Here is a 25304-nt window from a genome sequence, read left to right on the forward strand (position 1 = left end):
ATTAATTTTACTAATAGTTAGATTGGGCAGGCATCCACAAAAGGGCCTTTAATTTAAAAAAAAAAAGGAGAGGAAATTTTGCCTTGACAAAAGGGCACTTTGGGCACCAAGGGGCAAAAGGGCAGGTGCTCGAGCACCCAACTCTGCACGTGCCTGCACACTAGTGTTTACTGTGCGTCGAAATCAAATACACTGTGCATCCACTGAGATTAACTGAAATAGTGCACTTCACGGAGAGCGAAAAACTCTCAAACTCCGCCTCAGCTTCACGTCCGCCTTCCGACATATTTGTTTTTGCATTCCACACGAGCTGCAAATGGGTCCCAAACAGAAATACGTCATCAACTAGGCTTTATCGTTATTATCGCGGGCAGACTAATTCTTATCGTAAGGAGAATTTTTACCGGTATATCGCAAACGATAATATATCACTAGTTCACAGTTATTTTTTTATTTTATTTTTTTACAGGGACCAGATGCCACTGATGAGTCCTGCTGACTCGAGTCTCTACAAACTGTTTTTCTCTGAGAGCGCTGTACCAACATCAGCAAGCTACACTGGACTGATATTCTACATGAACATGGTAGTTTTCGTGGCAAAAGAAAAAGCAAACACCTTTGAAACGACAGGTATGTTGAACAAGAACTGTTTCAGGAATGGCACAAAGGTGTGTGGCTGTTCAAGTCTCTTGGGTTTAGATCAGTGTACTTAATAATGTGCCTTTTTACCCTTACGTATATTTGGATTATGTTGTGTTGTAAATAAAAAAATTAAATAAAAATCTTTAAATATCCTAACATTCTTTCTTCTAGTTCCATCACAGTCCCATTCAGCTGATAGGGCCTTTAGGGGGAGGCTCATCCATTCATTCATCCAGCGGGGAAGGTGAAGTGGGGCGTTTCATTGAACCGCTGGGCTGCCATTCTACAAGACTACCAGGCCATACAGAGGCTGGTGGGAAACTGTCCAGCACTGAGGAGACGGGCAGGGATTCAGCTGTTTGAGGTCAACCAGCGGACGCTTTCTGTCTGGTAAGTAGTTTCTTTTTAAAGCCAGCTATAAAAGGAATTTTACAATTCTCATATTCTGTTCATCCTATGAATTGTGCCATTTTAAACAGGTACAACAACTACAGGAAGAAGCTGGAAGCAGATGTGCTGGCACTGAGTGTGCTCTTACCTCAGATCAGCATGGTGTCTCACACTCTGCTTCTTGTAGCCAAACAGAAGACGTCAGTGCCCACTGCTCCTGGATCAGCACTTTCACCTTTCCCCTTTGGCGTAAACCCTGACCTGTCAGGTCAGGCCATACGACGTGGGCAGTGACATCCTCCCCCGCATCAGCACCCGCTATCTCTGCTCCACCATCGGCATCCCTCTCTGCTCCACCGCCAGCTGCCTTCTCTCCTCCACCGACAGGAACATCCTTGAGCAAAACAACTTTGTGGAGGAAGGCAGAAGAGTTTTTAGCTCAGAAGCAAGGGCTGCACCCTCCACAGCAACATGTACGATTACACATGCAGTCGATGTGGGCAGCCCAGAAAAAAAAAAAGAGTTTGGGCACACCAGGGTGGCAGCTTCTTCTTCTGTGCCACAGCAGAGGGAAAGACTGTGGAAGAGTGGCTGCAGGAGAGGAGAAATGAAGAAAAGCCTTCGCTGTAAATAACTATTTATTTGTAAATGTCCTTTGTTTCTTTCTATTAAAGAGATATTTCACAGCTGGAAATTTAAATAGGGTCATTTATGTAGTAGAAATGTGAAATTATTTTAGAACTGGGTGCCTTCTAGACTGAGAAAAGCCAGAAAATGTATTTTTGGCTCATGTGGATGAAAGACAACAACTCCCAGAATGCACTTGCTTCACTGCCCTACGAGGCCACTCCCGAGCCACGCCAACCGGTTACAGAGGGCAGTATCGGAAGAAATGATACAACTAGGCTACTAGTTGACTCGAAACTGAAAAGACGCCATTTTATCGTAAGATCCCACCCCCTATGGGCGGGTTGAAAACATGAGGAACGAGCTCCTACTACTGGCTGTTGTCTCTCGCCTCTGGACAAAAAAGCCTCCAATGACGCAAAAGGAAGATTTTTGCGTCATCTGAGTTTTTTGTTTTTTTTCAGACACACAATACAGAAATCTCTAGTCTCAGGGGGAAATGAGGGAGGGAAGCATGGTCATTTGAAAATACTACCGGGTTTCTACTGATACAAAGTTTAACGCTAATCGGTGAAGTATCCCTTTAAGGAATATTTATTTGCATTTAATAAAGACCATGTAATTATTCCAAAATGATTGTTTATTTCAAAAGGTTTACCTGCCTACATAACGGTCATATAAATTGTCCTTAATAATTATTATTTATTTTAGAACATTTAATGACTGTTCTTTTACTTGAGAACATTTAAATGCCATGTTAATATATCAAAACCTTATTTAAGGTTTATCTGCCTTCATGAAAGTCATGTAAATATCCCTAAATTATTGTTTTTTACTTTTGAACATTTATTTTCCCTCATAACAATTAAGATTAGAAGGTGTAATAGAGTCAGGAGTGTGCCAACTGCCACAAAGAGGGCCCCAAAGATGTTTCAAACAGTAGCAGTACCACTGCTCTGAATGTACCGGCATATGGAGGCGTGAAAATGAAGTGACGTGATGACATCAAAAGTTCAATATATATTCCAATAAGTGAAAAAAAAAAAAGGTTTTCCAATAGAGTGCAAATGGTATTTACATTGAAAATCCAAAAAAAGACAGAACAAACAAAAATAAAATAAACTGTTCAAAGTTATTCGCAAACAAACTTTTGGCTATGCCAATAAATTGACCCAAAACAGAGCAACAACTACTAACCAACTCACTCTACGAGCTTCCAAACAACTCTGAGAGGCCCTCTTAAAAAGGCCAAGCCCCTCCTACCTGGACTAAACCATTTAGTAATTAAAGGTAATAAAGAAATTTAAGAAAGACAAAAAAAATGTGATTTAACAGTAACAAAGAGAAACTTATAATATACAAAAATATATAAACATTGGAAACAAAACAAACTCAATTAATTATTAATGTTTAACAAAGAATCAAAACAGAACACCAATCTCCCCCTCACACACGAGAATAATTAACTGAGCCTTCTATTGGCGGTAAAGAAATTTCCTGAATTTTTTTTCCAGTATGCAAGTATGACTATATTATGTAAGTGGTTAACTGAAAACAATAAACATTTAAATGGTTACCGGTATTGTTTCACTTCTTAAAGTGTTAGTTCACCCAAAAATGAAAATTCTGTCAGTAATTACTCACCCTCATGTTGTTCCAACCCCGTAAGTCTTTCGTTCATCTTCGGAACACAAATTAAGATATTTTTGATGAAATCTGAATACACTTAGAATATTTTAACAATGTCTTTACTAACTTTTCTGGAATGGCAGATATCGATTACCTAGCAGCCTATGAAGGAGTGAGCCAGCTCTCAGATTTCATCAAAAATATCTTAATTTGTGTTCCGAAGATCAACGAAAGTCTTACGGTTTGGAACAACATGAGTGTGAGTAATTACTGACAGAATTTTCTTTTTTGGGTGAATTAACCCTTTAACACTAGTGGTGGGCAGATCAAGGCTTCATGTAACACTGAAACAGTTGAAGCAAATGTGTCGTATTGTGTCGAGGCTTCGAAACAATCCGACACCAGTCTCCACGGTGACCCCTAATGGTCAGAACAGTGTAAATGCAACAAAAACCCAGGCCAAACATGCATAACACCTTTTACAAATCTATTGTAATTGCAATTTTTTTTATTGAAAGTAAAATCTTTCAAATGCAATTATCTAATAAGATTATCAAGTGTCTATGTTCTTTTATCAATTGTCAGGATTTGTTTTGTTTGTTCTATGAATGGCTCAGCTAAACAGGCCAATAAGAGACTATTAACTACCATTATTCATTTTAATTATACTAATGTCTAATTAAAACATTTACAAATGTATAAAACTGATCAGAGATCAGGTAAAACCCACAGACACTTGGTCATTGGTTCTCAGTGACTCCTCATGATTCATGTGTTGACAGATCATCACCCCCAGCGGTGAACCATTGAAATTTCGAAGTGTTTTCGAAACCATTATGATTAAAATCACGTGACTCTGGCAGTTTGATACACGCACCATTGATTCGGAACAAAATATTCGTAAATGTTTCGAAGCTTCATGAAGCAGTGTTTTGAAATTGCCATCACTACTTAACATAACACAATATATAAATCAACATAGTGAAAATAATGACTCACTAAATGTTAAACTAAAGAAAAAGGGCATGGTGAGGACAGGAACAACACTTAACAATACACAATCAGTGACACACACATCTGTGTTAATTAACTGTTGTTAAAACTTTGCGCAAAACAGATAATGTTATGATGTTAGTATGAAAGTGAGGGCTTGGAGCCAGAGGGGCGTAAGTGGCTTTTGACAAACTTTACAGGAGAGACAAAACAAAATTTTGATCACACTTCAATCACCTGTATTATTAACCTTAAACCACAAACATTGCAACCACAGGCATACTTACATGAATGAGTATTTAAGTAATAAACTTATGGCATATTAATACAATGAACATGTTCTAAAACATTTTAAAAATAAAATATAAAACACCTTTTTGGCACCAAACATTTCCAAGTCTTCTATGGATATATTGAGCGTATCTGCTGAACAATGCAGAAAATAATTAGTCAAAAGGGGAATTGATTGAATAATTAACACTTGAATAACACTTTAACAAGTAATTCATTTTAATTTAACTCATTCATTAAAGGTACAATATGCAAGAATTTTTTTGCCGCTAGAGGGCGCTACATTCCAAACAACAACAACGGCGTAGCTTGATGACGATGTGAAGGAGCGTGGAATGATGGGAACTGTCGTTTTAAACTCCACCGTGGATGTAAATCAGTCAGACGGGAATCGAAAAATCATGTTCATGGATGAGGCTAAGTTCTATTTTTATAAATGTTGCGTTTAATGACATGCTTTTTGTGGCGAGGGGGGCGTGGTTCAGCGCGGTCTGTAACGGGAGAGAGAAGAGACGAGCAAGTAGGTCAAGTGCAAAGTATTATTGGCGTGGAGAGCTTATAAGCCGCGCTGGAACGAGAGAGAGACTGGAGAGAAAATTGGACGCAGAGAAAGAGAACCGGTGGATCCGAGCTCTCATTTTTGAACTGTTTTGTGCCGTCGCGGTTGCCACGGTGAATGCGCGTTGTGCGCGGCTTTTGTTTGTTTTGCTTTATTTTAATAAAGTACGAGTCCCAGTCACGCCGACCCCTGTCTTCTTCCTTCCTGACTCTTAATCCTCATCACACTTTTATTTCATTAAAATGAATTAACCGCAAGAACAGTAAGGTTTAATACTAAATTGGTTATCATAGATGTTACTGTATTTGTTGAATTCATTGTTGTGATAACGCTGCGCAGTTTTACGTGTTCTAAACAATTGTTGTAAAAGTACATTCGAACATGCCCACATCATTTGCCAAAATACTGATTAATCTTTATGTATAACACATGCTATGTTTATTTACATGGCCATAAACACCAGACGTGATAAACAATGTCAATAAACTAAACACAAATCTAAAGCAATAATACTTTCCTTACATAAACATAACTATTACCGAATGCTACATTTGGAAAATATAAAATTAAGCATGCTTTGTCGACAGAACCAGCAGCAATCGGTAAAGAATAATTGTGTACCATAACGACTGCAAGAAACAAGCTAAAGTTTGTAGCTTGATAGACGCTACAACTACAACTTCCGCATTTGTCCAGGACTCCACGCAGTATGAGCGGAAACCGAGGGTAACGCGGATATGACGCAATTGACTGGCGACTCCCAGCTCCCCCCTGCTCTAACGCCCCGTTTCCTTGGAAAAAATCGCAATTTTCTCACGATTTAAAAATAGTTGGAAACATTTGGGATATTGTAAGTAATCAACTTAACAAAATATATAACACTGGCCTTGAGATTTTGGGATATTTTAATGCAAAATTCTTACATATTGTACCTTTAAACTGATACATTTTTTTCTCATTTCACTTTTCCATTCTGGGCATCTGCTGAACAGTACAGATTGTAATAAAAGTCACTGAACTTGCTAAACACACTTCTGATTGGCAATTCATGAGTTGTTCAATTTATTTCATTACATTCATTCATTTTATTTTTTTTCAAATACTCTATACAATTGACAGTTCTCTCTTGTTCTTTTTACTCATTTCACTTTTCTTTTTTGTTCAACCATTTCAATTACTCTGTGAGTCTATTCATTGACCACATCCAAAGAATCATGTTGCGTCTTATTTGCTTTTCTGTTCACTAGTTTGTTTAGTTCTACTCACTGTCCACTGTCAGAGCATTGTAGAACTCTGCGCATGTGTGAGGAATACTCCCATTGCTGCACAGGGTGAGTAGACACCCTGGCTCTGAACAAAAATGTGGGTCCTACATGTATTTTTCAGAATATTCCATACTCCAAACATTACTCACACTTTTGTGTTAGGTCTTTATTATTTTGTTGCTTTATTCAATACAGTTTGATCTCAGATAGGTATTTTTGGTACCATTGGACAGAGCTCATCGAGACCTTTATTTTGATATTAAGAACTCATATTCGCCCAAAATGCCACTTACACCCCTCTGGCTCCAAGCCCTCCAATGTTTTTTGTTTTTTTAATATTGGCTCTAACAGCTTGTCATGTTTATGGTCTGATCTTTTGTTAGTGACGACTCCAGAATGTCAAATTTCTCTTGTTCACTGGAATCTTTGTTCAAAGAGCTGAATTGATGATTTTAACATGCTTTTAATTATTTTAGCATGATTTTAATGACTTTCTCCTGAGAAACAAGATATTTGTTTAGTCTTTTAAGTTAAAAATAGAAATGAATGGTCTTTATGGTCTGATTTGACGCCTCCAAAATGTTAATTATTCAGTATGTCTTGTTCACTACGTTTTTAGTTCAAATTCATACACTAAGTAATAAGATTGTACTGATATGTTGCATTTTCATTAATGTTCAAATAGAGATGCAAATGAATTTGTTTGTTACAAAAGTATTAAATAAATTTCATCATAAATGTTCATACAGTGTCTCATTTCGTCCTGTGGTGTGACATCACTTCAAACACAATTAAACGACTTTTCCTATGTTTACTAGCTTAAATAATTATATTCATTTGAAAACATTGCATAATATAACTATATATATATATAAAAAAACACATTTTCAAATCTTTTTTCTCATTTTACACAATATTTCCACTGGAGTGAGTGGTAAAAGATGGCACAAGCAAAGAATATAATCGAAAAACAGCTATGAAAAAAATAATATATGCAGAATTTTAATGATCATTCTTTAAGAATACTTGTTAAACTTAAAATATACCTGATTTGTATTTGAAATTAATAATATTTCAATATTAGAATTTTATAGTAATGTCATGTCACACCGCAGGACATAATTTGCCTGGAGCTGTGAGAAAAGCTTAATAAATTACATAATGAGAAAAAAATCTTCTAACCTCTAACAGTTTCAAAAACAACAGTATTTGAACTTGACAAATTCATACAATTCTCAAGCAATTTAGAACTTTGTTTAAAAAAAATGCTGTTTCACCCTTATTTGTCATCTACCCATGTATGCATGTATGTTCCATAGACAGTATATAAACTGTATGTTGGGCCCTTGACTCTTTAACATTACTTTTTCTATAGCTGCTTTAAATGTGTTTAGCAAACATTTGTAATGGCAAAGAAAGCACAGAGAAAAATATTTTCAGGAGTTGTGTTTTCATAGTAACAATCACCACATAGTGACCTGTGGCCTGTTGCAAAAAGCTAGTTTCAGTTTCTACCCAGGTAAGTTCGAGATTAGTTTGAGCAAACTCTGTTTTTTTGGGCTCAACAAGGTGAATTGTTTTTTAGTGATGTTCATCGCCATGGTAACTTACTCTACACAGCTAACCTGCTCCAGAGCAGGATTTATTCTGGGCTATGTGAGACAGCTGAACCTGATCTAAACCTAGCTGGATTTATCTGGATTTGTCAACTCTTTATCTGGATAAGGCCAATCTCTGGCTGCGTTTACACTTGGCATTAACATGCGATCACCGTGATCTGATCAAGCAGATCGGATCATAAGCCAATCAGCACACGGTGCGTTTACACCTGTCCAGATCAAGTGGCTTCTATATCTAGATAGCAGATCGAATTTTGCATTCCCGCAAAAAAAAAAAAGAAAAAAAAAAGTCGACCTGAAGTGGTGGGTTTTCTTTTAAAAACAGTTTTGGGTCAGGGTGCATTTTACAAATCTTGCAAAATGAGGAGAATGAGGAGGATGAAGAGGCTGCAAGTACTAATAATGTGGATAGATAGCATAATGGAAACGGTACAGAGAAATGTATCCGAGAACGTTGCCAGCTGTGGTGGGATAAATGCGCGTGCGTTCTTTACAGAAAATTAATGGTTCTGCAACTTTAGGGGCGAAAGCAAACATTTCAGTATATTTGCAATGTACTTCGCACTCGACTGTATTGCAAAACCACACAGCTATGTGCAACAATTCCTGGAGAGAGGAGGGGGAATAATGACAGTGGGCGGGGTTTTGTGTGACGTCCACCTGTGAATGCAGACATGATGACTGGATTGCGTTTACATTACACTGAGATCCGATCACAATGCGTCCTCGACTACCTGCGAACCTGGACACACTGATCGGATAACATTCCGATCAGAAGTGCGTTTACAATTGTCTTTTCAATGTGTATGTGGACAACATCTGGATACAGGTCGCATGTTAATGCCAAGTGTAAACTCAGCCTCTGATTATATGGGTAATGAGACAACAATGCACTGTAGAAAGCTTTTTGATGGTCACCATTGCTGAGATTCATATGTTGATTCTTGATGTCTGTGTGTCTAAACGATAGAGTAGTTCAAACCTTTATGATCGGAACAACTTTTAAAAATCCCTCTTATAATTTCATTGAAAATTCCAGATCTTATGTTGTAGAGTCACAGAGCTGCTGTAATTGATAAAGTAAATCCAACTCAGATATTAGGCTCTAAATGAGTTTAGTGATTCAGGTCATGATGATTATGTCAAAACATAACCAACAAAATCTGATCACAATTGCTCTTGGTTTGTCTTGCTGCAATAACTTGGTTACAGCAGCCCAACTAAAGTGAACAGTGATCACCATAATGGTGACATAAAATGGTGACTGTCCTTCAGAGATTCTGCTTATTAACATTAGGTGTCATCACTAATTGGTCAATCATCATTCAATTAATCACTTAATTATCTCATTATCTTTAACACTGATTCAGTGTTAATTTTAACACAAGTGTGGAATCAAATAAACTGAGGAGTGGCTGTTCTTATCTCTAACTTGTGAAGACCACACAAACATAAGATTAGACAACAACAGCAAAACATTGTAAGATCAAGGAAAATAATATACTGCATATATACACTCACCTAAAGGATTATTAGGAACACCATACTAATACTGTGTTTGACCCCCTTTCGCCTTCAGAACTGCCTTAATTCTACGTGGCATTGATTCAACAAGGTGCTGAAAGCATTCTTTAGAAATGTTGGCCCATATTGATAGGATAGCATCTTGCAGTTGATGGAGATTTGTGGGATGCACATCCAGGGCATGAAGCTCCCGTTCCACCACATCCCAAAGATGCTCTATTGGGTTGAGATCTGGTGACTGTGGGGGCCATTTTAGTACAGTGAACTCATTGTCATGTTCAAGAAACCAATTTGAAATGATTCGAGCTTTGTGACATGGTGCATTATCCTGCTGGAAGTAGCCATCAGAGGATGGGTACATGGTGGTCATAAAGGGATGGACATGGTCAGAAACAATGCTCAGGTAGGCCGTGGCATTTAAACGATGCCCAATTGGCACTAAGGGGCCTAAAGTGTGCCAAGAAAACATCTCCCACATCATTACACCACCACCACCAGCCTGCACAGTGGTAACAAGGCATGATGGATCCATGTTCTCATTCTGTTTACGCCAAATTCTGACTCTACCATCTGAATGTCTCAACAGAAATCGAGACTCATCAGACCAGGCAACATTTTTCCAGTCTCAACAGAAATCGAGACTCATCAGACCAGGCAACATTTTTCCAGTCTTCAACTGTCCAATTTTGGTGAGCTTGTGCAAATTGTAGCCTCTTTTTCCTATTTGTAGTGGAGATGAGTGGTACCCGGTGGGGTCTTCTGCTGCTGTAGCCCATCCGCCTCAAGGTTGTGCGTGTTGTGGCTTCACAAATGCTTTGCTGCATACCTCGGTTGTAACAAGTGGTTATTTCAGTCAAAGTTGCTCTTCTATCAGCTTGAATCAGTCGGCCCATTCTCCTCTGACCTCTAGCATCAACAAGGTATTTTCGCCCACAGGACTGCCGCATACTGGATGTTTTTCCCTTTTCACACCATTCTTTGTAAACCCTAGAAATGGTTGTGCGTGAAAATCCCAGTAACTGAGCAGATTGTGAAATACTCAGAAAGGCTCGTCTGGCACCAACAACCATGCCATGCTCAAAATTGCTTAAATCACCTTTCTTTCCCATTCTGACATTCAGTTTGGAGTTCAGGAGATTGTCTTGACCAGGACCACACCCCTAAATGCATTGAAGCAACTGCCATGTGATTGGTTGATTAGATAATTGCATTAATGAGAAATTGAACAGGTGTTCCTAATAATCCTTTAGGTGAGTGTATTTATATATATATATATATATATATATATATATATATATATATATGAATAAATATAATAAAATATGAAAGATAAAAGGACACAGCTCAGGTTCAGGTTGCCATTTAAAAAGTCAAATTACACCATAGATCCTTCATAGAGGTATTAAAATAAATTAATATATGAAGTGAGGCTGCTATACAACGGAAATTAGAGGACATCTACCGCAACTGCTCAATATTTGAAACAACAGGAAAGAAAACTGTCAGGCGTGTCCACAGGCATTCATATGTACATGCCAAAGGAAAAGAAAGAGCATCAAGGCAAAGTATAGAAATGAAGAATGCTTATATAAGTGGACATGGACAAATAACAAATTGCGATGAACATGTCAGAGTGCAGTGTTGTGGGAGTCACCTTTTTAGATGATTATCTATTTATCTGATAAAGACATATCAAAGACTTCTCTTCAGGATGAATTTTAATATGAACTTTAATGCGTCCTTTTAGACTGAAACTTTTTCTACATTGTTGACATATTCATCTCTTGAGTGAATTCTCAAGTGGCAATTAAGGGTTAGTTTACGGGTGAAACTCTTTCCACACTGACCACATGTGAATGGCTTTTCTCCCGTGTGAGTTCTCATGTGATAATTGAGATTTCCTCTTCGTGAGAAGCTCTTCCCACACAGTTTGCAGGTGTAAGGGCTCTCTCCAGTGTGAACTCTCATGTGGGAATCTAGAGTTAGTTTATATATGAATTTCATGCCGCACTGAGAGCATGTGTAAGGCTTCTCTCCAGTGTGAATTCTCATGTGGACTTTAAGGCGTCTTTTTTCAGTGAAACTATTACCACACTGTTGGCAGGTGAAAGACTTCACTCCAGAGTGAATTTTTACATGCCTGTTAAGGCAGTTCATGTCTGAGAAACTCTTTCCACACTGATGACATACAAAACAGTTTTCTCTTGAGTGAATTCTTAAGTGGTAATTAAGGGTTAATTTACATTTAAAACTCTTTCCACACTGATCACATGTGAACGGCTTCTCTCCGGTGTGAATGTTCATGTGATACTTAAGGTTTAGTTCTGTTGAGACGCTCTTTCCACACAGTTTGCAGGTGAAAGGCTTTTCTCCATTGTGAATTCTCATGTGGGCTGTAAGACTTCCTTTTTGAGTGAAACTCTTTCCACATTGTTGGCATGTGTAAGGCTTCTCTCCAGTGTGAATTCTCATGTGGACTTTAAGATGTCCTTTTTCAGTGAAGCTCTTTCCACACAATTTGCAGATAAAAGGCTTCTCTCCAGTGTGAATTCTCATGTGGCCTTTAAGATGTCCTTTTTCAGTAAAACTCTTTCCACACTGTTGGCAGGTGTAAGGCTTCTCTCCAGTGTGAATTTTCATGTGGACTTTAAGATGTCCTTTTAGGATGAAACTCTTTCCACACTGTTGGCAGATGAAAGGCTTCTCTCCAGAGTGGATTTTTACGTGTCTATTGAGGCAATTCATGCCTGGGAAACACTTTCCACACTGATCACATCTGAATGGCTTCTCTCCAGTGTGAAGTCTCATGTGGACTTTAAGGTGTCCTTTTAGAGTGAAACTCTTTCCACACTGTTGGCAGGTGAAATAACTTCTAGTTCCAGTCTTTCGAGCTCTTTTTTGTGAAGAAGTATTTTCAGTCTGTGAACAAGCAGATTTTTCTCCAGTTATGAAACCATCACGATTCCCATACTGATCTTTCTCTTCCATTTTATTTAGTTCTTCACTCTCCACTTTCAGTGCCATCAGGTCTAAGGCATAAAGACACAAATACAAGTTAACCCCAGTTTTGTGGCACAAACAGACATCCAAACATTTAAAGCATCAAAACAAACAACAGGTATGTTAGGTCCTATACCCACTAAGCTACTGAAAGAGGTCTGACCTGTAATCTCAGAACCTTTTCTCAATATTCATAACTCTTTGCTTTCTTTAGGACACGTCCCAAAATCCTGCTGGTAGTTACTACGCCCCTTATTTAAAAAAGCCGCTTGACCCAGGATAACTGGTTAATTATAGACCAATCTCGAATCTGCCATTTAGGTATAAAATATAGTGTTCTCTCATTTATTTTCAGTATAGTTAACAGAATATTCCAGAACAATCCTGGGCCACAGATTTATGACAGGCCCCATATGTTTTACCCTGCTCTATATATTATAATAGTTTTATGTGCATTAGTTTTAATTTGTGTAAATATTGTTTTAGCCATACGGTGGCCGAGAGAGCTCAACGCACTGCAACTGAAGAAAACACATGCAAATAGAAAAACAACCACAAATTCAGAAAACATCTTCATCAGTTTCACAACACATGTGTGCTCCAAATACTCACAACTCAACTTAATACAGAAACGCACTGCAAATAGAACAGATCATTATTACATGTATTACTGTTACATGTACTGTATACTGTAATACATTATTTTTAAACACTCCCAACCTCACACAGTTTAATCTGGCCCCATTTTTTAACACTTTTTAAATTTTGTAACTACAAGTTGTTTATTTAGTGCTTTAAAATAAACTGGTAAAGCAGAAGAGATGTTCGGTTAATGTGTGCTCCACACTGCCGCTTCACTTGGCTAAGGCACTACAGGCATAGGTCACGCCACATTAACGAGTGCCAAAAAAGGTTGCAACAGCTCGAGAGATGTCTATGGTCTCACTCCAGTCTATGGGAAACTAACCCATTTCCGATTCTTGTGAGGTTTGTGCTTGCAAGGTGGGGAATGAGACATTAACAGATCCACCACATTTCTACATTTTTATCCCAACAGGGTATGAGACATTAAAGGGCACCTATTATGCTACTTTTTACAAGATGTGAAATAAGTCTCTGATGTCCCCAGAGTGTGTATGTGAAGTTTTAGCTCAAAATACTCCACAGATAATTTTTTATAGCATGTTAAAATTGCCATTTTTGGGGGGTGAGCCGTTTCTGTGTGTGTCCCTTCAAATGCAAATAAGCTGCTGCTCCCGGCCCTCTTTAAAGAAGAGCTCATGCTCCAGTGGCAACAAAACGGGACTATCTCATACAAAAAAAAATGCAGAAATTGTACTAGCGGTGTTCAGTTCAGTTCAGTACCGACCGGAGTCGAACAATGATGCCTACGGAGCCAGAGAATATATGCTGCATTGAGATAGAACAGATATAGTTTAATTCAAACTATTTATAATTCAATTTGATATTATTAAAATATTACTAATTATTACCTTCAAAAATAAAACTAATCCACTGCGTCCTCAGTGGCTCGGATGATGGGAGAAAATGAAGACTCATATGTTCACTCTTACATCCAACAACAGAACACTGGGATTGCTTACGAGACATTGTCACTACAGCTGTTCAAGAACGGAGAGAATGGCAGATAGTGTACAACTCTCTGAGGGTGGAAACTTTAGGCTTGTTCGACTTGAACCGGCGCTGCACAGACCGATCAGTGAATGGCATCCAAATACAGAGAGATTAGAGAGCAGACGCTCTGTATGGTTTTCAATCGCTCTCGCGGTACTTTGATGTTTAACCCCCATTGTAGCACAGAGACTGTACGTCTTTCTCATTATCCTTTGACATGTAGGATCACACTGGTGTGATCACTCTAGGCTGCTCCCTGGAGTGTAAAATCACACCACTATGATTAGAACATTCAGTGCATGATGTTATCAATTACTAAATTCAAATCTATTTTTCACTTTGACTAGTGCTGAGCCAGAGATGGGCTCGCTCTATCACTTAAACCAGTGTTTTCCAACCCTGTTCCTGGAGGCCAGGGCTCTAGACTAACATTTGAAAGCAGTGCAACTAAGTTCTACAGATGGTAGTGTCAGCACCTGATTTGTTAAACATAAAAGCAATTTAATCATAAAATTAAAAAAAAATTTGCATAGGTGCTAATATTATTACATGTTTATTTTCTTGGTAATACACATTTGACACTAAAGCACTGAGCTTGAGTTGAGATGCAGATAAGATTTACTTTAAACAGCAACCTAATTTTTATAGGGAAAATTGTAATATTCTACTCTTATTAAATATGCCATTGTTCTTCTATAGTATCATACTTAACTGACCAACAGCTTCAGTGATTATAAAAGGAGAGCTCTTTACTTGCTTTCTGTGTAATTCCTCACAATTTGAAAACGTTTCAAACTCTCTGGGAATGGTATTGAACCATGCAATGCAAAAAGGGACTGCTATTTAACTAACCCGTGCCACAGCACAGACCAACATATATATGAACAACCACTGTTCACACAGATAAAACCTGATAACCAGGAGTAAAATCCATATTCAAATAGAAAATTCTGACAAAAGTGTGCAAAGAGAACTAGCCTGCCACCACACAGATGTCCTACAAAGATGCTCTAAAAGCAGCACCCGAAATTAAGCCTCCAGGAGTTATAGGCCACTTTACTTAGTGGCCTATAACTCCTGGAGGCAAAATCAATCCACACACCTCATTGGCCAAAAAGATTGCATTTCTTATCCAATGTGATCTTCCTTGTTTTGTTCCTTGTTCTGCAGCAGCCAACAAAGCAAATAAATTTGATTTAAATTAGAACATGACAAAGTCGCTACATAGATGCACGTCAAGGCAGTTTAATAATCTGGTCATGTGATCTCAACATATCTGTCCACATGAGGCGACCTGCTCCATGTCAAATAAAACCTCTTTAATTGGGACACTCATTTGACATTCTTCAAAAATATCATTAATTTCTGTAGAGCTGGACATTTTAAACAGGATAAAATTACTGAGTTCAGCTTTGAGAATGAAACCAACCTCTTTGCTCCTCAGTTTCTTCTTGTTTTACTCTGAATATTTCTTCAGTCTTCATGTCTTCATTCTTCTCTTTAATAATCATCATATTTATTTGTTCCTCAGTATCTTCTTGTTTCACACTGAATGTTTCTTCAATCTTCATGTCTTCACTCTCCACTTTAATAAATGCCATCTTTATAATAGTGTGTCACGTGGATCTCAGTCGCTTCACCAGGAGTTGTTCTGTGTTTTGTCCTGTTTAAGATGAGAATAATTAACAGAGAGAAAAATAAATCCAAACAAAATCTCTGGGTGCATCTCAGGCCCTGTTTACACCTGGTATTAAGATGCGTTTTGGTCGATAGGATCACACGGCGAGGGAGACACATTCCCGTTTACTCCAGGGGCCTGATGTATAAACGTTGGGTACGCACAAAAAAGCCATTGAAATGTAAGGACACTCTAGACTGTGCGCACGCACTTTTTCATTGAAGTGAGCAAAGTAAACAGAATGATTTAAACTGTTTTACATTTGATTGATATACTTTAGATTAAATATGTCACTCTCATTAATGGAGTTAAGCACTGAAATTTCATGAAATCATTATTCAGAAGGGACAACATTTTCATATGAATTTAAATAGAAATAGGCTATTTGTAGTGGACATTGGCCAGTTTGAATTGGTCCAATGACGCAGTAGTTGTTGTGCACAGACAGACAGTAGGAAACGGTAAGATATGCACATTATTTTTAAAAAGTTGTCAGTGATGCGCTGTGACAGACATTTATTTACACTGCAAACAAGGCCTATCTGTTTCCATTAAAAATATATAAACATCATAAAATTATTGGCAAAATTGCATACATTTGATTTGTTTAAAGTAATTAAATACTAAATAAATACTAATTGGCCAGTGGAATAGATTGAGAATAACTCTACACTGAAACCTTTCTATGTAATGTATTTTATACAATGTTGATTTATTTATTCTAAAACAACATGGCAAGGTTACTGAATGATTTTTAGGAATGTAATGTGACGGCACATAGTCCGCATATCATATTTTCATAATGTCTTATGTTAAACATGGTTAAACATGGTATCACGTGGATGGGAATATGCATGGAAATTACATGCAGATGACGTTATGCATGGTTAAGCTGGGCGTTGTAAGCTCCACATATGGTTATTTCAGGGAGGAGACGGGCTGGAGCATGTCTGCACAATCTTCCGCTGACTGGGTCTTATAAAGGGAATTTTGTACAGGTTCTAGCTTTTGTGCGTACGCACACTTTTAGGATGAAAACTACGGAAAGTTTTATACAAGAGGCCCCAGGTGGTTTAATCCCATCTCTATTGTCCACTTTTACCACTTTTTTCTTCAAGGGGAGGGTCTATGGACGGGTAAATGTATGTGTTTTTTCAAGTATTTCGATCTCATGGATGAAATAAGCTCACACAATTTACATGTGAAAGTGCCCAGAGACGACGGAAAAAAAATACGGCGAGCAGCAGCTTTCGTTTCTGCTCTGACAGCCACAAAACCATGGCGAACGCTGTGAGTGTGTGTTAGAAATCAGGAATGCGGGGAGAACATTGTGCTTTGTTCGTTTTTTGTCTTCAAACCAAACTTGGGTCTTCAGTCAACAAAAGTTTAAATCCCATCTGGCTAGCGCTTTTCCCATAATGTTTACGTATTAGGTCAGTAGGTGGAGTGTAGGTGGATTTTTTGCGGCTGTTCAAACGCATTCGACCACATGACTGTTTACACTACGAAAGCATGGGCACTTGTCCGCGAACCCACTAAGTTGACTTCCTCTGGAAATGGTAGCTCAAAATGTTTTAGACCCCGTATACACCTGTATTTAGCGTTGTCCACTTGTGATCCCATTGCCAAAACGCATCTCAGTTGTAAGGTGTAAACGGCCTCAAACAGCTTCCTAGTTCAGTAGTCAGAGCACTGGAAAGAGTCAGTTAGAGTGATAGTTAAAGGTACTGGTTGTAACTTTTTTACTCTACTAAAGCATAAAAATACCATAATATGTTTGCAGATATGTAGGAAACATGCTGTTCACATACTCGTTTCTCTAAAAAACACTTCTACAGCCAGGTATTTTACTTATTATTTCACATGTTCCATATTGTCAGTCGGGTTTTGTTTTGGTCAGTGTGATCCCGCCCACTGCCAGTTCACCCAATAGTATTTCGACACCCCGGGATGCCAGTTGGCAGGAAACACTAGCTGTGTCCCAATGCAAAGGCTGCATCCTCCGAAGGCCGTATTTGAAGGCCGATTGGCCATATTTGAAGGCCGATTGCGTCACAGCGGCGCGACAAAGGATGTCCCAATTCAAAGGCTGCACCCTTGGAAGGTCGCATTTGAAGGCTGATTGCGTCACCGCGGCGCGATGAAGGCTGTCCCTATTCAATTCTGCATCCTTCGAAAGTCGTATTCGAAGGCCGGCTGCATCATCGCGCCGCGACGAAGGCTACCCTAATTCAAAAGCAATGCCAAATGCACCCTTCATTTCCCTGTGAAAGAAAGGATACATAAATGGATCCTTAGCGGCCTATCCTACCCCATAAGTCATTGCGCGCCAGTGACGACAGCATTTTAATAAAAAAAAAATTGCGGCCGAGACTTCGGTGGTGGACGGCAAATTCACATTTAAATGTAAGTATTATGTTTTCATTTACTCAAATAGCTAGCGAAACCACAGTTAAAAGCCACAAGTTTTTCTTTCTTATAAACTTCATCTTAACTCACCATTGCGTGGCTTCATTTGTCAGGTGGTTTGAGGCAAAACTTGTGCTAATATTAGTTTAATAATTGTTTCAGGGAGCAAGGAGCAGACAGCTCAATTTATTAAATTGTGGTCTGAAAATGACCATTTCTTTACGGGGGCGAAACACCTATTTGTAAAATTTGCACTAGTCTGTCTCACTTGTGTATTATAAGAAATATCAGTCACCCTATGAAGCCTAAAACATTAAGAAAAGCAGTAGATAAGGCAATAGGGTTTCACTTTTATGTGTTTTGTAGTGCTGTCATGCAAGCTATGTCTACAAAGGTTTTAACCAAATTTGAGTATCCAGAAATATGATTTCTGAAGTATTTTGTATGCATGTCCTGATGTGTCATATTTTGCAGTGTTAACAATGCACTAATGTTAAGATTGCACCCCTGTGTTAATATTTTTCATAAGTACCCTTTTCTGCTTTTTTAGAGCAATTCTGGAGAAAATGGGTCTGCTGGGGAAGGTAACTCCCCAAAAAAAAGGCAAAAAAAAAGTATGAAAGTTAAAGGAGAACTTGGTAACTTTTTTAACTTAATAAAACTGTCTAGAAATCATTTGGATGGTTAAACAACCTGTTCTGGTGATATTGGTGACTTTCCCCGCTCCCCCCAGCGTTCCCAGGCGGAAAACCAACCTTGCAACTTGCAACACTACCGTCCCGGCAAGTTAGAAATTGGAAGCGAGAACGAGAACGAGCGCGAAACACAAATTGCTTTACGGCAATTCGACATAAACACACACGCATGTATGATGTATTACCAGATTACCCACCTCGGTAGACATAGCTCCACGCGATACAGTTGGCTTACTCCGATCAAAAAAACGCACATGAGCAGCGGTAGAGAGGGGGAGGAGGCCGCCGCAAATGAGTTTTTTACGACTGTGTTGTGAAATATACGCCCCCCCCCCCCCCACAGCTGTAGGGGGAGCTCGTGGGGAAAACATGCGACAACAAAAGGGAAAATCAGCGAAGAAGTGACTAGAGTTCGCTAGAGTTACCGAGTTCTCCTTTAATACACACGTCTCTGCTGAAATCTATTGTGCTGTTGTTGTTAACAAGCCATGGTTAATCTGCTCTGCCTTAGGATTGCAAGTGTCCTTGGACAGGAGAGGGTGTGAGTGGGAAACCCACTGCTGAAACTTGGCCCTGGTTTGTCCTCGTGGATGAGGTGTTGGGACAGAGGCATTGCACCAACCCCCCGTCCTCATTGCTTCAATCCCGTAGGACACACCAGGGCCAAGTTCAGCAGTGGGTGCCCACGGTGAGGAGGAGCCAGGAGTAGCACCTGCACCACCAGCACCAGCACAAAGGCGGCGAGACAGAGAGGACGAGTTTTTGGACTTGATCAGAGAAGACATGCAACTACAGAGAGAGGCAGAGGCGAGGAGAGTAGGGAGAGGATGGACAGGCTGTTTTCTCTTCTTGAGAGAATGATTGAAAAATATATTTTTTTTCTATATAGTTTCCACTTATTTTTTAAAAGGAAAGAAAAATTCTGTACATTATTTATTTTTATGCAACTTTAAATGTGTAAATAAAAGAGAATGAATTGTTCTGGACATAATTTATTTTTGTAATGACAGTCATAATTTCTTCCTCTTTTTTTTTTTGCGCAAATAAAATTGGTAAATGATAATCATTTGTTCTATAGGCTATGTAAAAGTACTTTTTCCAACTATTTAAAACATACGTTAAACATATCAAAGTCAACATAAACATTTAAATTTACAGTACATAAAATAAGAAAAAATGATGTTGACTTTTATTCAGCTGAGCAGGGAGACCCTGGTGTGCTGCTGGACCGGGATGGGCTTCATAATAGAGACCCTGGTAAGGCCTCCTGCTGGTGGGACATCATCTGGGAGTGTTTGAGTGCATATTTCCACTATCCACTAAGTTGTCTACCAACAGGTTTGCAGGGCTGACTCAATCGACGGCTGCCATGTCACTGAGATTTTTTTCAGAAAGAGTATATTTCTGAAAAAAGTCATTTTAATAACTACTAATACCGCATTGGGGAAAAACTACAGTTGTGTCCCATATGAAAGGGCGCATCTGAAGCGCTCGGACCGGTCTAGCCTACAGAGGAATGATTCTTGTCACCTGGCAACTGTGACAGCTGCCGATGACGAGTGGGAGTAATAGTCAATATTCGGTTTTATATTCAAACAGGGCTGAAAACCTGTATGTTCACCATGGTCCATTTGTGTACATAATAAAAAATACACTAGCCTACAAAATCGCATCAAGGTAAGATATAAGATATAAGATATATATATATATATATATATATATATATATATATATATATATATATATATTTATATATTTATGTATATATATGTATATATATAGGCCTATGTAAGTTTTCTATTCTTTTCATATATCATTACAGTGTAATCCGCCAATTCAGGACGCAGCCTCTTTATTGGGACGCAGCAAAACAGCTTAATTTATCTGGCCATGGTCTTGGCTAAGCCGAAAATACATGACCCGGCACTGGCCGGCAGTGCCAGAGTTGAAACATCCTCACCATGTCCTCGAGTAAAATATAAAACATAAAAATGACAATAGCCAATTCTGGCTCCATAGATGTTTACTCAATTATATCAAATGAATTATCATGATGGCAGCTATCCTCTCGCACCGTTGTTTGGCGCCAGGAGCGGTAATCGGGAACACCTGGTTGTGCAATTAGGAAATCCTACGAAGGCTACATGGTGCGTCCTTCGAAGGACGCATAGGCTGCATCCTTCGAAGTCTGTGGCCTTCACATTGGGACACAGCTACTGCGTATTGCAGCCTTGGAAACGAGCAAACAAACTGGGTCAAAACTTGCAGATTCCACACAACTTAAAAAGCCTCGGTATCCATCTAAAAATCTCTATGAACAAGAGCATATTAAAACGCGGATAAATCAACTCATTAACTTATCGTTAATGAGTTGTTTTCAGTCCAAATATCAAACATTTCTTATATCAAGATCCATTTAGTAGATGAGTAAAATGACATAAGATATATATATATATATATATATATATATAAACTATTCTTTTAGTTTATATATATATTTTTTTTTTTTTTTTTTTTTTGAGTATAGAATATAAATATGTACTCAAAAATGTACTCTTTCATATGCGATTCTTTTTCTCCCTTTATTTAGAACTTCAGGGCAAATGTTTGATTAAGAATGTAGAAATATAAAATATGAATGAAGCCCAACATAAAATATTGATATATAAAATGCCAAATGTAAACATTGTACTTTCAAGTTTAAAATGTAGCAGCAATCAGGGCTCTGAATCTGTTCAATGAACAAAAACAAACGAACAAAATTTTGACAGGAACATAACCAGAAAAGGAAACAAAATCTAATTGAATCGTTCTCAGACACACTTATTTGAAAAGGCCATTAACCGGTTATTAACATTATTTGATCATTCTGTTAAATATTTTAATTTGGCAGTCAACCAATCATGAATTCAAATAGTAGGCTAGGCTACTGTGCAAATGTGATATTGACGCATAGCCAATATCAACGTGAGTGAAATGCCCGTGCTCAGCTGTCAAGTCATAGGTTGCCCAAGTCGCAATGGCAATGCGCTGGCGTTAGTTTTCCCGAGGATGTATATGCTACTGTATATGTCACCAAATGTCAAACAATTAGGCCTACATTTCAGTGAAAATGAATAGCAGGTAATATGCAACTTTTTGTTTTTGAAACCAGCGAAAATTGCAGGATAGTGTAGAACATTGATTCAAACAATGTCACATCACGCACTTAAAGCTCTTCTGTAAATGGAGGAAACAGAATAAAACTAAATATATAAAACTAATATATAGGCCTATACGCAAAATATAGGCTATTTCACTTAAATAATTACAGATTAACAAAACGAAAGGAACATTTTTGCTGGCCTCGGTTCATGCAACGGGATCCAAAGTTCACATAGAGGAAACCGAGACGGCAGAAAACGGCATTGTGCTTGTTTTCTGTATTTTACAAAAACTATACAGTTTTGAATCATTTTTTGGTTGTTGCTTCTATCCGTATGACCATACGGAGTAACAGGTCCCTCAGAAGGACAAAAAATCCTGTGATCGCGCCGACGCCTCACACGCGCACACGTTCTAGCATTGCTAACTTGACATTGCAGCAGGTTCATTATCAAAATAAAATAGTCAACCAAACATATAGAAAGTTAACCAAACCATGTCCATGCTACAGAGGTAGCCCCTCGTTTAGGAACAAGCTCCTCGGTTTGTCTTGGCTGGTCCTTCTCCTGCTCGGAGCCACCCGGTTCTGTCTCCCCTTCACTCGCCATTATTCACGTTTCTGCCTGCGTCCCCGTGGTTGCGTGTAAGATTGCAGTCATCCAAATGATGAAAAAGTTTTGTCGTAAACAATGTTTTTTGCGACACCACGATATAAACGATAGAGCATAATATGAAACAATATACTTTTTATATCGTCCATACGATATATATCGTCATATCGCACAGCCCTAAGTGACATGTAGAATGCAACAGGACATTTCTGAATGGTTAGTTGATGAATTTATGTAGCTTATGTGTAGTTATCTTCTAGTCATTGATTAGCATATTCTGTCTTGATAATCTATAAATCGTGTTCAGGGGGCGGGGTTTATGTAAATTCTAGGGTTTGTGATGTCACTAACCCGGGAGGACGCTAGTGTAGTCCCTACCAGCCATTTGTTGTAGTCCTTAAAAAGTAATTTCTTTAAAAGCAAATATCTCCCTTTGCTTTGAACTTTGCAGATGTTGTTTATGCTCAAACAGCAACATTACACACTAAGTTAGAAAAGTGAAATCATAATCAACCACCCCTTTAACACTAGAACTACCAAGGCAGTCATTCTGACTGTTTTAAAATTTTGCAATGTAATAAATTTGTTGAAATAAAACCCATGTAACTATAGGACCCTGACTTTTCCTAAATGTGTCTATATTTAATTCTATCATTGTTATTTTATTAAAATTACAAGAGACAAAAGAGTTTTGAGTATTTCTACCTTGAATGGCCATAACAGTCATACATACAGTATGCATACCATTTTCATTGTAATTTTACAGCATGATATTTTTGCTCACTAAAACAAATATTGGTTCCTAATTCAGTTTGTTTTCTCGCAGTTTATTATATTTTCATACTCTTCTCCCGTGACAGTCAGAATGACTGTTTTGGCCAGTTTGGGGCATATGCGTTTCATACATGCCCATAAAGGTTTTACCTATGCATTGAAATGCATATTGACGATGTTTTTGTAAGTTATTGTAATATCGTAATATTGTAACCTAATATCCAAGGATGAATAAATTTGTTTTCATTTTACAAAAAAAAAAAAAGAAAAGAAAATTGATCACTTTCGACTTTGTATCTGTAATAACGATAGCTGTTCTGTGGTTGTCGATTAACTAATACATTTTCACATAGGCCTACATTAGAATTAAAATGTAGTGTTCTGACGTTTATTATTAACTATCCTAACATTACAGATCCATTTATTATTAGATTTGATATAGCTTATTGAAATTATATGCAAATAATGTATGAGCGGTCAGAATGACTGCTGGCCATTAGTAGTTATAGAATTCCGGTAGTTCTAGTGTTGATCAAAACAAACAACTTTTATGATTTATTTTCAAACAAAATCAGCATCAATGTTCAATAAAAAAAATGCTGCAATCATACACTATGGGAGAGTAGTGAATAACTAATTTTCCTAAGGTGTGCCTTTAGCCCCGTTGTACCCTGTCCCTATCATCATAGTACAAGTGCGTGAGACGCGACAGTTACATCAGCGTGCAAACCACTACAAACACACACACCTACTTTGAATGAGAATCTCCTTTTAAGTCCACTAAGTCACACAGTTGTGAGGACTGTGATTGGGAAGCCCGTGAGCTCTAACCTGTACACAAAAGCACGTGAAGTGTGCCGAGGGGGACAGGGTCACTATGCCAGTGACTGAATTCGTGTTTACGATGTACTGATCTCACTATATAGGGAGCGAAATTAGACACACCCTCTCTGTTACTGCGCTTCATTCACAAAAATAACGTTCATTATTGTTAAACGAAGCATTACAATTTTACATTAAAAAAAATCAATTAATTTTACATCACTTGCAAAAACTAGAAAATTGTCTTAACTATTTACATCAATTGAAACAATTTAAATGTTTAAAACCCACAAACCTTTTATTTCTTCAGCCGAATCTCAGACGCAGGATCGCGGCGCAGCATTATGACGTCATATTACCAGACCAAAATAAAAGTCCTGTTCACATGCTACAATCACAAAAGCGCATAGAAAGAGGAGGGTCCCTTATTGCAGTGTTCACTGATCCTTACTTATTCCAACAAGATGGCATTCAGTCAACTTACTTAACAATATAACAGGGGCTTAGACACAAATGTACACAACAGTTTTCAACATTGATGATAATAAACATTTATCAAGCTTCAAATTAGTATATTAGAATGATTTCTGAAGAATTATGTGACACTGAAGACAGGAGTAATGATGCTGAGAATTCAGCTTTGATCACAGGAATAAATTACATTTTTAAACATATTCAAATAGAAAACAGCTTTTTTAATTGTAAAGATATGTCACAATATTACTGTTTTTGCTGTATTTTGGATCAAATAAATGCCGCCTTGGTGAACAGAAGAGACTTATTTCAAAAACATTAAACAATCTTACCGATCTAAAACTTTTGAATGGTATCACAGACTCAAAAGATCAAAAGAGTAAATAACAACCTAGACAAAAAGAGCCATATATCAATACAATATCACAGGGGTAGTCATGAAATATTACAATAAAATATATTTATCAACTACATCCATCAAACTCTCAAACGTCTACAAAGAGGGAGGGGAGGGTAAGAAAGG

The 25304-nt window shown here is 38.0% G+C and overlaps 1 protein-coding gene and 1 long non-coding RNA gene across 3 annotated transcripts; one reads left to right on the forward strand and one right to left on the reverse strand.

The window, feature by feature from the left end:
* The first annotated feature begins 275 nt into the window (after positions 1-275).
* On the forward strand, positions 276-2316 carry LOC309496597. Its single transcript, XR_014205181.1, has 3 exons — positions 276-630; positions 814-1032; positions 1122-2316. It is a non-coding gene; the product is annotated as an uncharacterized lncRNA (long non-coding RNA).
* An 8573-nt stretch (positions 2317-10889) lies between these two features.
* LOC309496797 (uncharacterized protein) lies at positions 10890-24659 on the reverse strand. Of its 2 annotated transcripts, XM_082166913.1 has the most exons (3): positions 24603-24654; positions 15604-15837; positions 10890-12568 (listed from the first exon to the last, which is right to left on the reverse strand). In XM_082166913.1, the coding sequence occupies exons 2-3, from the start codon at positions 15773-15775 to the stop codon at positions 11283-11285; spliced, it is 1458 nt and encodes a 485-aa protein (XP_082023039.1). In that variant the 5' UTR covers positions 15776-15837; positions 24603-24654; the 3' UTR covers positions 10890-11282. The 2 variants fall into 2 exon arrangements, with proteins under 2 accessions (XP_082023039.1, XP_082023040.1); XM_082166914.1 differs by lacking the exon at positions 15604-15837 and having other exon boundaries at positions 24603-24659.
* Positions 24660-25304: the final 645 nt, after the last annotated feature.

Source organism: Leuciscus leuciscus (genome assembly GCF_965113295.1).
Source record: "Leuciscus leuciscus genome assembly, chromosome: 4".
Taxonomy (NCBI): Eukaryota; Metazoa; Chordata; class Actinopteri; order Cypriniformes; family Leuciscidae; genus Leuciscus; species Leuciscus leuciscus.

Excerpts from the sequence above, each read along its gene's own strand:
- LOC309496797 (XM_082166913.1), bottom strand. The coding sequence starts at position 15,775 with ATGGCATTTATTAAAGTGGAGAGTGAAGACATGAAGATTGAAGAAACA. Across the intron at positions 12,569-15,603 it reads AGAAACTGAGGAGCAAAGAG|ACCTGATGGCACTGAAAGTG; the intron begins GTTGGTTTCATT and ends TTTATGCCTTAG.